This window comes from Colletotrichum tamarilloi, assembly GCF_030869305.1.
Source record: "Colletotrichum tamarilloi strain Tom-12 chromosome Unknown Scaffold_30.1, whole genome shotgun sequence".
Lineage (NCBI taxonomy): Eukaryota > Fungi > Ascomycota > Sordariomycetes > Glomerellales > Glomerellaceae > Colletotrichum > Colletotrichum tamarilloi.
The window spans coordinates 145,997-159,331 of NW_026849413.1; the positions used below are offsets into that span (position 1 = coordinate 145,997).

The 13,335-nt window shown below is 51.9% G+C and overlaps 3 protein-coding genes across 3 annotated transcripts; 1 reads left to right on the forward strand and 2 right to left on the reverse strand.

Moving 5' to 3' along the window:
* Positions 1–680: 680 nt before the first annotated feature.
* CTAM01_08530 (glucose oxidase) lies at positions 681–3,105 on the reverse strand (the record flags this gene model as incomplete). The annotated part of the gene is made up of 8 exons (XM_060524550.1): positions 681–710; positions 782–1,446; positions 1,528–1,623; positions 1,694–2,176; positions 2,261–2,387; positions 2,472–2,737; positions 2,807–2,839; positions 2,898–3,105. The coding sequence occupies 8 exons, from the start codon at positions 3,103–3,105 to the stop codon at positions 681–683; spliced, it is 1,908 nt and encodes a 635-aa protein (XP_060380769.1).
* Positions 3,106–6,527: 3,422 nt separating this feature from the next.
* On the reverse strand, positions 6,528–7,676 carry CTAM01_08531 (uncharacterized protein; the record flags this gene model as incomplete). Its single annotated transcript, XM_060524551.1, has 1 exon — positions 6,528–7,676. One exon carries the CDS (start codon positions 7,674–7,676, stop codon positions 6,528–6,530), a length of 1,149 nt encoding a protein of 382 aa, XP_060380770.1.
* A 3,412-nt stretch (positions 7,677–11,088) lies between these two features.
* Positions 11,089–13,111, forward strand: CTAM01_08532 (adenosine/AMP deaminase; the record flags this gene model as incomplete). The annotated part of the gene is made up of 3 exons (XM_060524552.1): positions 11,089–12,379; positions 12,433–12,829; positions 12,895–13,111. The coding sequence occupies 3 exons, from the start codon at positions 11,089–11,091 to the stop codon at positions 13,109–13,111; spliced, it is 1,905 nt and encodes a 634-aa protein (XP_060380771.1).
* Positions 13,112–13,335: the final 224 nt, after the last annotated feature.

Here is a 13,335-nt window from a genome sequence, read left to right on the forward strand (position 1 = left end):
CATGTGCCATTATCGTTATTGTGAATGTCAGAACACCCAGCACACTTCATTTTTTCAGTCAACAGCGCAAAATGCTTCCAAGAGAACGGTCTCAGCCTTTGGAATCTCGAGACACCATCTTCCAAGCTTTACATCTCTCTGCCCTATCAAGGGGTACACAATTATCTGTCACCCAATACGGCCAGTACTACGAGCAGTAACTAGTATATAAAATGAATAAAACGGTCAAGAAAGTAGCGTTCCGACAAGCATTAATGGGCGAGAACGGGAGTGGCAGGATGGAAGATGAGCTGGGGGCGGCTCTAGTCCTATCATGAATGTCATATGGTGCGGTCGCGGAAGGAGTCAGATCATTGTCAGTACTACCGATCGACTACCGAGGTTACTAGTACTGCTTTCTCTTACTTACTTTCTGCTTATTCGCTTGGTGATACACTGTGAGAAACTTAGGGATGGGATGATCAGAAAGGTGGTGGTGATGGGACAGAAAGTGAATAGTGATGGGAAAGGCAGTGAGAATAGGGCATCACGGTAACGTGTCTGCCAAAATACGCTCAACACTCAAGTGTCAAGCGTACCACTTCGCACATCTTGGGGGCCCTACTACGCCAGTGTCTGTGAATGTTGGCTAATTATCAACCCCCTCGCCATTATCAAATCCGCTCACTGTTCGGAAGGCCTCACGCCCGGGCTTTAATCAAATCAGCAGCCTGAACAACATCGTCAATATACCTCTCTTTCCTCTCGCTTCTACACCTGTTTCCTATCACCAAAGACTCACCTTCTCAGCAACAGCATACACAGTCTGCTGCGTATACGCCCCCGGCAAATCAGGCATCACACTCGCATCAATAACACTCAACCCCCGGACCCCATACACCTCCAACCCCTCATCAACAACCCCTCCCAACGCCCTCGGCATCATAGCCGCCGTGCCGACAGGGTGAAACGTCGTCGGGCTGATCATCCGCCTCACAGCCTCGCCCAGCGCCTCGTCACTCGTAACATTCGTCCCCGGAACCGTCTCCACGGGCTCGTAGCGCGCCAGCGTCGCGGACTGGAGGAAGTACCGCCGCGTAAAGCGGATGAATTCGATTTGCACGGCGAGATCGGCGGGGTTGCTTAGCGTGCGGTAGTCTACGATGGGTTCGGAAAAGAAGGGGTCGCTGGTGTTGAGGGAGATTGTGCCGCGCGAGAGGGGGTGGAGAAGGACGAAGTTGCTTTCTGTGGGGCTGCCGCGGAGGAAGAAGTTGTAGAAGGCGGCGCCGGGGGAGCGGAGGGCTGCTGCGAAGCGGGTTTGTTGGGCTGCGTAGCCTGCTATTACGGTCGGGTCTGTGTTGGGAGGGAGGTGGGCTGAGGGGGATTGGGATTCGTAGGCGGATGTGATGGCTTCGAAGGAGGGGGCTATTACTGGGAAGGGGAGGAAGGTTGCTACATTGCCTGCGCCTATAGTTAGAGGTCCTGGCAGAGGATGAAGAGTGTCAGTAAGGTTTTCCTGATAGGGTCTTTGGGCAGGGGAGGTTGTACCGGTCCTATTGGCTTCGAACTCTGCTTTGGCTTGGTCGATGAAGGTCTGGTTGTTGACGAGGTCGGTCATATCCGGGTGGACGTCAAAGTTAGTGACTTGATGAGAAAAGATGTCAGCAAAGCCCCAACGTTGTATGTCTCTTTAAGGGAAGATATCGAAGCTCACAGGTAAAGGTAGCCCCAGCACCGACAGGGTGGTCCTGGAAATTCTGTCCCACGCCTGGCAAGTCGACGACGACGTCGATACCCGCAGCCTCGAGAGGTGCTCTCCCGCCTACGCCGCTGCGCTGCAGAATCTGGGGCGTGTGAATCGATCCCGTGGCCAGTATGACTTCCTTCCTCGCCTTTACGATCCGCGCGCCCTTGGCGATGGTGGAGTTCGCCTCGACATAGGAGACACCGGTGGCGGTCCGGGTCTCGGCTTCGCTGTCGCCGTCAAAGAGGACCTTGAGCACCTTGTGCCCGGTAATGGTCTCGTAGTTGTCCCGCGCGGCCTGGATGCCGTCCCAGTGACCTCGCCGAGCCATGGACCGCGTCACGGTGGCCGGGTCGAAGGAGGTTGGGTACCAGAAGACGCCTGGGTCGCCGGCGCCCGAGTCGGCGGGGAAGTCGACGCCTTTGATTTCTTTGAAGGCTTCTACTTCGGTCTCTGTTGTTGTGGTGTGCTTCTTGTTAGCATAATGTCATGCGTTGTATTCAACTGGTGATATGGAAGGGAGTGGTAGATAAGTACTCAGCATAGGCCAGTGAAAGGTCGGAAACGAAGCGTGGATGCCGGAGGAGTTGCCCCAGAAGCTCGCATCGTACTTGATGTCGAATTGCTCGGTCAGCTCGGGGGTAGGCGGATGGAAGTTCCACGCCTGCGGCCACATTACTTCATCAGTCACAGTCATCTGAGAAAGAGAGAAAACAGCAAACAGAACTTCAGACGATCGGATTCTTACCTTTTTGAAGTAAGGTAGCAGGCCATCCCAACTCCATTCTGACTGGTTGCTGAAATAGGACCCCCATCTGTCGTAGTCCTCCTTCTGGCCACGGTGGACCTGCATGGCGTTGACGCCTGTTGAGCCACCGAGCATGACACCGCCAATGACGTTGATCTTGCGGCCGTTGAGGCCCTCTTGGGGTACGGAGGAGAAGTTGAAGGTGTGGGACTGGTTGCGCCAGGATAGGAGGCCCGTCGTGACGGTATTCACTTGAGACGAGTTGTCTTTGCTGCTGTGTTAGTTCACGCTTCGCTCTCCTGAGCTATGTCTCAAGAGATGAGGTCGGAACTTACCGAACAAACCAAGCTCAATGACCAGCACAGTATCTTGCGAGGGTCGACTTAGCATAGTATGGTGCGCCCTCTTCTTCTGGGGCAAACTTACGCTCGCCACTTTCAGTCAATCGATCCGCGACTGTCAGGCCGGAGGTGCCTCCTCCAACGATTACGTAGTCGTACTCTGCCTTGACATCACAAGCTCTAGGGAGGATTCTCGAGTGAGCGATGGATCGGGGGATACTTGATGAGTTAACACGTGGGATATTCGCCAACAAGAAGCCCAAGGCGGCCACAAGGACAGGGATCTTTGTCATTTTGGCTGGCTTCTTTTAGTTCAACAGAATCTAGGCATAGAAGAATAATTGAGGAAATATTTACGAAGCTGCTATGGATCCAAGATTTTCTCTCTTATATAGCCCCGCTCGAGGGGCCTTCGTCTACATAGGGAGAGGGTCATGCGAGGTGATCTTGGCGTGTTTGCCGCCCATGATAACCTCTGCTGCTCTTCACCCCATTGGCAATGACGATTCGCGTACAAAAAAACTATAAGTGGTATCGTTGTGAGATTCTGCTTTGGGAGAGCGCCCACGTTGCAGCGCATCATGTTCTGCAGCCATCGTAAAGAGCCTTGTTCACGCAGCCTTGGCTCTATTGTGTCCGGCTTCAAATCATGCCAAGTTGACAAACCCTCTTCCAACTAAGCTTCACAATGATTATTCCGAAAGTCTACCAGCTCTTCTCATAGTCTATTACAGAACCCGAAGACAGCCAAACCACGGCCCGGCTTGGATTTCTACATCTCTCAGACGGACTTAATCTTAAGGAAGGAAAAGACACCGGTGAGGGACTCAAGTTGTTGTTTGCCAGCTGCAGCTAGCCTCATCACAGTCGTTACCCCTCATCTCGATACCTCTCTGGTCAATAGCATCTCTCGTCTCGCATAACAAGCCGCATATTCCATGTATGCGGAAGCACGGGAGGGACTGCCCAGGCTGTCGGGTAAAGTCGAGGCGTGCCCGAATAGAACGGTCCAGGCGAGGGGCAAATCTCGCATTTTGACAGAGAAGGGCTCGGGTCTCAATTCCTCTGGAGCGAGAACACATGCGAGGTTGCGTGCAGAGGCTGCGCCGCTGGTACGCATCGGGTCACGCCATACATTTTTTTTCGTCTTTTCGGGGCGGGGAAGCTGATCGGAGCGATGCGGGCGTCTGGAGCCCTCCAGGCTGTCTTTTCGTTTCCTTCTTACGTTCCGACTGGTAGAAGCTGTTCTTCCTTGTCATTCGCCTGGTCCGACCGTCAAGTCGAAGTTGTGTTTTCAGAAATCGTTGAATATTTGCGTATGCTGATTCGTCTTTTGACCATAAGTAGTGAAGAATTTGGCAAATATCACGGTCAATCCACACAGAAGAATGGTCCAACTGTATAGATTCGGGACCTACAACATACAGTTCTGAGGTTCACTTTTCCCAGGCTCTCGTCTAAACTGATATATATACTTGGAGTAGAACCCCAAGTATCACGCTCATTTAACGTTTGCTGCATACGTAAGAAAGAGGGCGCCACGAACATGGCTAACAACATCATAATCTCTTCTGTAACTAGATGATACTATCTTAGAGTGCTAGTATTATCAACTCAGTAAGAGGAGGTACAAAGTAATTCCCAAGAACTACATTCCTCCCATCCTCGCGTCCAAGGCAAGAGCACCGAGCACTCGACCGATAGAAAGACAATGAGCTCTACATATCACAAGAAGAAGATATAGGAGATGTTATACCATGTTCTTAAACAAGTTCGAGAATAAGTTAAACAAGCAATGCTGCCATATGAAGCCTTGAGAGAGTGAACCTACGATATCTTCCTCGAGGTTTCTTCATGAGCCTTCAGGAGAACCTTTTCCACAGCCAAAAGTGATGAACGTGTAGAATTATCTACGAAACGAATATGAACAAGTCTTTGAATCAACGGTGAATGCTATGGTAGGTGCTTACCGCCTCGCTCCTTCCTAACCTCTACGTCCCTCCTTCCTTGACCTGCCTCTGGTACATAAGGAGTCTAATCATCCGTTTCTGTCACCAGCACCCATCCGGCCAATTGGCCGGGTGGTTTATACTCTGACGCAGAGAAGCCAAAACAAATACTCCAATGAAGCCGTGCTGGTCCGAGGGGCGCGCTGTTCGAGTCCGGACAGGGGCGTGAATTCTAGCGTAAGTGATCACCAGCCCTCTCCTTCCTTTCCTTTTTGACCTTTTTCAGTTTTGTAAGTGATTAATTCGAAAATTTGGCAATAGAGAAATCAATAGTTCATCCTCTGATACTCTGCAGCTTTCATGCTAGGTGAGATGAACTGGAAGATATACGAAGCCAACAAAAGTTCCAAGTTGGTTGGTCATCTGAAGATTCCATCTAGATGCCTGACCGCTGAAAATGCAATTCCTTCTCGATTCTCATTGTGAACCGCCCTGAAAAACCATGTTATAGTCAATTTCCAAGACGAAGGGGAGAAATATTAAGAAAAAGAGTGAAGCTAAACTGGGGCTTCTTTCCAGCCTACTGTGATGTCATGGGACACTTCCAAGTTCGAACCCTCCCGATGGCGATATTGACCACACCACTATCAAGTTAGCAAATTATCTCGACAGCAAATCGAAAACAATCTAATAAGTTTCATCAATATCACTAGATCTAACGTCTGCCTGGACCGAAGTGGAACTGAGTCTAGTCAAGTCGACAACTCCACGGGGCAGTGGCTGTGCACCCACCCAAGCCCCTTTTCCAAAAAGTTCGCCCGCCCCCCTTTCCCTAGGTAAAGAAAGAACCACCATTGACAAAAACACATGGTATTAGCGTTGGTATTAATCTTTGAAAACAATGGAACTTTTCGGTTTTCCTTCGAGGACGGTATGTCCTTGTTCGAGATGGGGAAAATCCATCTTCCTTTGCGGCGAGGTATAGGCAATAGTCTGCCTTGCTCAATGCCCTAGACAATCATTCGTCGCAGAATCCGCTACTCGCAAGGTTGAGTGATTTGGGTTACGAGATCGGTCCGAGTAGAATACCGTTATGAAGATTTGCGAGATTTCGCTGCGATGGAAGTTCGCCTCGGTGGAAAGCCTCGCGGGGAAATTGGTGTTATAATTCCCCGCTGACCTCTTACACGAGGTCAAAATTAGCCCGGTAGGAACCACTGCTTCGCCGGGCGGGACGTGGAATATGACCATACCTAGCGAGGGGACGTGAGTGTGAATTGTTCATACGAGGCGGGTTTCCAAGCTTTGCGCTGGACCCATCTCACAGACCCCTCCTCGGCAGTTCAAAACACCGTACCAAGTGTTTCTACTCGACCCAGAGGCGGTGTAATTAGCTTCATGACTAGCAAACCTCCATGAACCATCTCATCATCACGAAAGGGGGGGAAACACTGCCACCAAAGTGACCTGGACTAGATTACCAAAAGGATGTAATGTTGTTACTATCTGATAAAAAATGCATATGGTACCTCGGGAGTCTTGACGCCGTCGGCCTCATGCGGCTTGTGGGCTGCTCATCCCGGGGGTATAACGAGCAGGAGAACATATTTACACTAGAGAAGTAGAAAAACTGTTTCTGCGAGGAGGATTTCATGTACAATATCTCTGGAAAAAATGTACAACGTTTGAAAGTACTGTAAAAGTTCCTGGAGCAGAGGCTAAGCCTCTGTCACCCTGTCTCTGCCCCAAAGCAACATCGCCCTCTTTTACTGCACAGTGAATCCGGCGTCGATGGGGTACGTGGCATACGACCAAGGGACAGCGCGCTGGAGGAGCTGGTAGTCGAAGCCGTCGCCGCCGCCGCTGACGTACAGGAACTTTGTGAAGGCGGACGAGGCGGCGTAGGTGAAGGCAACGTTAGCCGGGACGAAGACGACGTCGCCCTGGATCAGCGTGACGGCGTCGTAGCCCTCGACGGCGACCTCGAGGCTGCCCTCCTCGAGCTGGAAGGCCAGGGGCTGGCCGAGGTTCGCCTTGGTGGCGGTCTGGTTGGAGAGCAGGGGGCTCAGGGTGACGGTGCCCATGGTGAAGTTGCTTGCCGTCTGGTTGGCCGTCGCGAAGGGGGCGACGAGGTGGTAGACGCCGCCGTCGGCGTTGAGGTACTTTGGTCCGCGGTTTTTGGCGACGAAGTTGGGGGTGACGGCGTCGGGCGCGAGGGTGTTGGCGGCCGTGTGCCATGTGTTTGCGCCACCAGCGCTGCCGTTGACGAGGTCGCGGCGGGGGTTGAAGTCGAGTTGGGCGTAGACGTCAAAGGCCTCGAGGGCGGAGATGAGGGCCGGGTCGGAGCCGGAGGAGGAGCCGTTGGAGGCGGCGGGGACGAACTCGGAGCCCGTGGGGGAGACAAAGTCCGAGTTTGCGATGGCGATGAAGAGCTCCTCGAAGCCGCCGGGTTGGATGACGCCCGTGAGCTGGGTGTCCGGGTCGGTGATCTGGAAGGTGTGGACCGTGTTGTGGGGCACGGCGCCGTAGTCGCCCGGGGTGAGGACGCGGGCCTGCTCGCCGGAGCTGTTGGTCTTTGCCCAGAGCTGGATTTGGCCCTTTGTGCAGTAGAAGTTCTCGTAGTGGGCCTTGTGGATGTGGGGGAGGACGCCCAGGTCGGACGAGTCCGGGGCGTTGGTCTGCATCAGGGTGAAGGCGCCGGCGGAGGAGTTGCCCGTGACGGAGAAGCGGTAGACCTGCTCGCCGACGGCGACGGCGCGGCCGGAGCCCTTGCGGAGGGCGTAGGGCTGGGACGTCTCGGGGGCCTGGTCGAGGATGAGGCTCTTTCCGGTGCTGTTGGCCTGCTGCTTGAAGGAGTGACCCTGAGGAGCTGCCGCCACGAGGGGGAGGCCGGCTGCGAGCGTTGAGAATTTCATATTGGCGAGTTGTTGAACTTGAACTTTTGTTTACAAGTTTGTTTAACGGCGAGTTCCAAGGTGGCACACAGACAGGATGGACGAACGAGGAAGAAACATAATCACGTCAGGGGAAACATTGGGAACTTATAGCAGCATGAGAGCAGACGAACCAACGTTACGGCCGGGCATGAAGATCCTCGCTCGGTGTCCGAGCCGTTGCCCCCTTAGGAAGACCCCATCGCGGGATTTTCACCCAGTGTAACCCTTGCCGCATGTCATTGCTTGTTCCTGATCTGAACAGGGACACCGAGCTTCCAGGTCGAGCTACATGCTCCGCTTGTCCGCTGACTACCATGTTTCTTGTGGTGTTAACGTGGAAACGGCCGTCTTCTTCGATCTAGAATGGCTCCATCTCGAACCCATTCGACCCGCTGTTCATCCCATTTGAAGAAACAAGCGCCAGGGATCGCGGGTATCTTGCATGCATGACGCAAACCAGGGCGAAGATGAGCTGAAGATAGCATCGACAAATGGAAGCCCCGAAGAAGAGACCGAATGGAACCAGGCACTATAACGGAGGTGGCATGTGGGTTGGCGTACGTATGTATGCCGATGATTAGAAGGAGGTGTATTCCACTCGAGTATGGGTCTCAGATGGCATTTGACGTACATCTGGGCGGAATTCCCGAAGTCCCCTGTCAATCGGTAGATGCGAAGCCCCTTGTCCACTTTGAACGATTTGACTCCACCCGGGAATTCCGGGCTTGAGAAGCTTCACACGTCGTATTATAGGGGAGCAGCGAAGGACTGAAGTTGCGCAGCTCGGTCAAATTGTGGTGCCGTGAGCCGATAGTCCGGTTCTCGTATTGTTCAACAGGAGCAGGTCTTTGAACAATGGGAAACAGGAAGTGTTGTCTGTATCCGAGCACCCCACTGGCGTCAACACGGCCAAGTACACTTCGTTTCACGGCCTTTCCGTTGAGGGTGTTGATTCAAGGCGTCTTTGTCACTATTCAACCCAACAATTACAGCTCGGGGCCGTTTTCCAAGATCTTGTTCGATGTATGGCTGCGTATTTTGGGACGTTGGGTTACCTGTAACGACACTTCGTCTCAGGCTAGGCCGGGAAACAGGAAACAGAAAAAGGCATCTCATGTACAGATTTCTGCGGTTAGATCCCAAGTGAGATACAGTCATGAGCAATTTTGCGTCGCTCATGTTCATCAGCAACCACTCGTGAGGTTCAGACGCCGTTTGCGGTTGTGCGTGGCAGTGTTCCAAGGAGGCTATACGCCCGCCTTCGGTACCAAGTCATTGCCACTCTTCGTTTTCGAGGCGTGAAGTTGGCCATCACTTGACGACTCACTTCCAAGACTAAACACCAGATAGTGATCTAAGCCACAAGAAAATTATATGAGAAGGATCGCTCGATGCTGACCCATCTTGGGTGTCCTTGAGGCCAGTCTCACCCGGCCACTGACAAGGGTGTAAGCTTGTTACCGGCGTGACGCTGGATCGCCCTTTTACCAGGCGGCGTAGTGTAACGAGGGAACACTTCAAAAGAAAGGCAGGCGGCCTCACAGGATTTCCAACGTGAAGTCCTTGAGGCTTAAACCATGCGTGGAGTGATCAAGGGTAGGCGCTTGTTGGTGCAAGCCACCGCTGCCGGGGGTAAAGGCGGCGGGTAAGGTAAGATGAGACCGTGAGGGTGACTGTTGTCGGGGCCTCCGAATCTGGCCGGATCATACTCCGTACCTGGTGGTATGCTGTCCGTGGATGGACGAAGGTCTGCTCCGTACTAGCGGGAGCCAACGATGAAGCGCCATACAGCCTTGCTGCCTTGAAATAAAGTTGGCGCGGTCCAAAGGGGATTAATCGTTGTCATACCCCAACAGGGGTGCTGGGCATGTGTTGAAGATTCCGATTCTCTGGGATAGTGGGAATGGCTCGTGCGCCGAGCAGGTCCCGTATCAGGGCGTTTGCAGATCTACAACGGTGTGGCTGCCATGTGAGAATGACCCCTTGCGATTGTGGACTTCTGGAAGGAGTCGCGTGAGGCGTGGGCGTGACAGCCTCATGTCTGAGATATCAAGATTGCGGGTTGTTCAATGTTGACGATGTTGACCAAGTACCTACGATTCCTTGGGTAAGCTGGTAGCTTGAGTGAGTAAGAGGCCCCGAACACCGTATTCGCTTAGGGGTCAGGCAAGTTGGCTTTGTTGAAAGGGTACAATGGTGAAAATGATTCATCCGGTAAAGAATGATCCTAGAAGAGGTAAGAGATGACGGGACGCATTCCCAAAATGCCTGTTCGCAGCAATGGGCAAATGCTTTGTTGGTTCTGGTGCGTGACACGTGAGACAAGGCATTTAGAAATCCCGTGAGCTCCAACAACTGTACCTGACCGGAAAGTTGGAAACAGCCAACTGGAAGCCCCCGCATGCCAAACGAAACTGTCAGATAGAGGGGAAGAAAGGAATGGCCAAACAACGAAAGTCTGGTCCTGCCGTCTCCCAATAGCCCCAAGTGAAATGGGTAAAAGCAGGCGAAAGAAAGATGGGAATCGGGAGGCAGCTTCTTCGCTGAGGTAGAAACTAAGGTAGAAAGCCTGCGTGTCAGCCTGTGAAGGGTCCATTCATTGGCCAAGTCGGAAGAAGAACTGCGCATGTGGCTTGGTGCTGAGCTAAGCCAAATTGGGTACGACTTTCTCGTCCATTTTGGAAAGGTACCTAGGCAGCTCCCTCCTGCCCCTCATTCTACCCTTACCTCATGTCCTCCCAGCCCACCTCATTCACACTCATTCCCAGCTCACCTACCTTTTACCTCCGTCCATCTACCTTGTGCCGCCTCTCTGGGTCGCAGCGTTGCTAGCCTGCCACTGCCTAGTCCAGGATCTAGGCGTAGAGGGGAGCACCGCTTGTTGCTCACCTTTGAATGGTTCCAGCTGAGCTGGAAACCGCCGCATGTCACTTTCCTTACCTCCTCACGCCTTGCTTGACATGAAAGCTGCGCTTACCTGAGGCCAAGCATGAGACCTCCAAGCTAAAGGTACAGCCGGGCGCTTGTTGGTACCGCAAACAAACGTACCTTCTTCCTACATTGCTTGTCATCGCACTACCTCACCCAGGGTAGGACATTTTCCACTTCCCAAGTTCCCAGGTTCCAATAAAGGACATTGAAAACGGGCCCATGATGATCGCCAGAGTTGCCGAGGATCTTTGCGCATTCAATTAAATTGACTTTCGTCTCCCTGCGATCGTGGATCTTCGAAACACGGCGATAGAACATCCCGACAAAGCAACACCAACCTGGTCTTCTTGTGTACCTTACCGCCGATTCACTGCCTGGTAGCCACATTTCTGCCTTCCAAAGTTTACCCGGAAGACCACGTCAAAGAACAACCTCTTTCTTCACTTCTGTCAATAGTCTCATGGGCAGCCTGTGCTCAAACATTGAAAAGGACGATGCACCTGGCGAGAAGGATGGTCAGGCTAGTAGGGACATCAATGCGAAGACCATCACACGACTCTCTTCCAAAAGGCTGCGGAAGCTTCGACATCAACGCCATCACGCTCATCACCAAAGACACCAAGCAGACATGGACAAGGCCCAGGGATTGATTGAAGCTCACGAGGTAGTCATCAATAACATCTGGATCAAGATGCCCCGGAGAACCGCCCTCGATAAGACCGACGCCAGAAAAATAGACGGACCTGACGAGTACTTCCACCAAAGAAAGGAAATCTTGGACCGCGAGAATACACTATCTTTTGATTTTAGCGCAAAGATGCGGGCATCAGAGAAGGAGCGGAAAGCCAACGCCATCATTCAGAAACTCAAAATCAAGGACCATGAGAGCGTGTATGAACCGGCTGAAAAGAGGCAAGGATGGGGTGGTCAGAAACATGCGCGATTTGCTGCTGACCATTTCCTATCCAACGTCGATTTAATCAACCAAACGAGTCTATTCCGAGTTGCCGTCAAGATGCCAAAGGGAGCACACCTTCATATTCATTTCAACGCCTGCTTGCAGCCTCATGTATTGCTGGGCATTGCCGAGACCATGCCCCGCATGTTTATCAAAAGCGATCTGTCGTTGGCACCGAGCGCGGCAAAGACTAACCTTCACCGTTGTGAAATCCAGTTTTCCATCTTGCCGCTCGAAAAGGAAGACGAAGTTAAGGGAAACCTTTTCAAGACCGACTATCATCACCAACAAATGATGAAATACTCAGAGTTTATCAAAGAGTTCCCCAAGCATTACAACGGCATGAAGGCCGAGGAGTGGCTAACGAGCAAACTTGTTTTTCACGAAGATGAAGCACATAACGCGCTTCAAACAGTTCAGGGAGCATGGGAGAAGTTCAACGGCCGGACTCGCATGATGAAGGGGCTCTTCAACTATGAGAGTGCATACCGGAAATACACACGGGGCATTCTTGAAGATTTCGTCCGCGACAACATTCAGTATGCCGAGATTCGGCCTAATTTCATGCAGACAAATCAACTCTGGACTGATGACGGTACGAGGCAAATCGACAATAGGGGTATCATGAAAATCATCATAGAAGAATACGACAACTTTCAGAAGGAGACCAAAGACTACTTTGGCGGGCTGAAGGTCATCTACTGCACTCCTAGGTCTTTTACCACGGAACTGGTTGCATTTGCGCTCGACGAGTGTTTCGAATTCAAGAGGGAATGGCCCCAGTGGATCGCTGGTAAGTCCTTGAACGCCGCTATACCTTGAGCAGACAACTAACTGACAAAACAGGATTTGATCTGGTTGGCGAAGAATCGCAAGGTCATCCTCTGCGACATTTCGTTACAGAATTTCTCGCCTTCCGGAAGAGATGTGAGGAATCACAGCCTAAAGTTGACATTCCGTTTCTCTTTCATTGCGGAGAGACGACAGACATTGGCAACGACACGGACGGCAATCTTGTGGATGCGCTCTTGCTCAACTCAAAGCGCATCGGCCACGGATTTGCTCTGGCCAGGCACCCCTATATCATGGAGCACATGAAGAAAAGGGGTATCTGCCTTGAGGTGTGCCCAATCTCCAACGAGGAGCTTGGTCTCACACCCCGGATTACGGGCCACTCAATGTACAACTTGCTCGCCAACAACGTACACTGCACTTTAAACTCAGATAACGGAACAATATTCAGGTATGCCTTTCTCCTGTTTTGCATCAAGCCATAAGGCAGCAAGAAGCTAACCAGAGACCACACAGATCAACTCTTTCACATGATTTCTATCAAGCGATGGTGGGTAAGACGGACATGACTTTGCACGGCTGGCGACAGCTCATTGAGTGGAGTCTAGAACACTCTTGCATGTCAAAAGATGAGCTCGCGAGTGTGCGGAAGGAATGGGAGAAGCGTTGGGAGCTATTCTTGGAATGGATTCTTGAAGAGTTCAGGGATTTGTCGTTAGAGATTCCAGAGTAGAAATTCGGCTGGAGCAATCGACATGCCCGGCTTTTCTTTGGTCTGTTCTGGAAATACCATGGGACAGATACGGGAAAGTTTTTTATTCATTTTTTTTTTTTAGAAGATTTAACGATGAATGTCTTTATGAAGATCGAAAGGACACTGCCAGCCCTGTAACAAAACTGACGAATGAAGGACCAAGTCGACGTGACTCGATGTGTGATTTCTGCCTATTGCGTAAC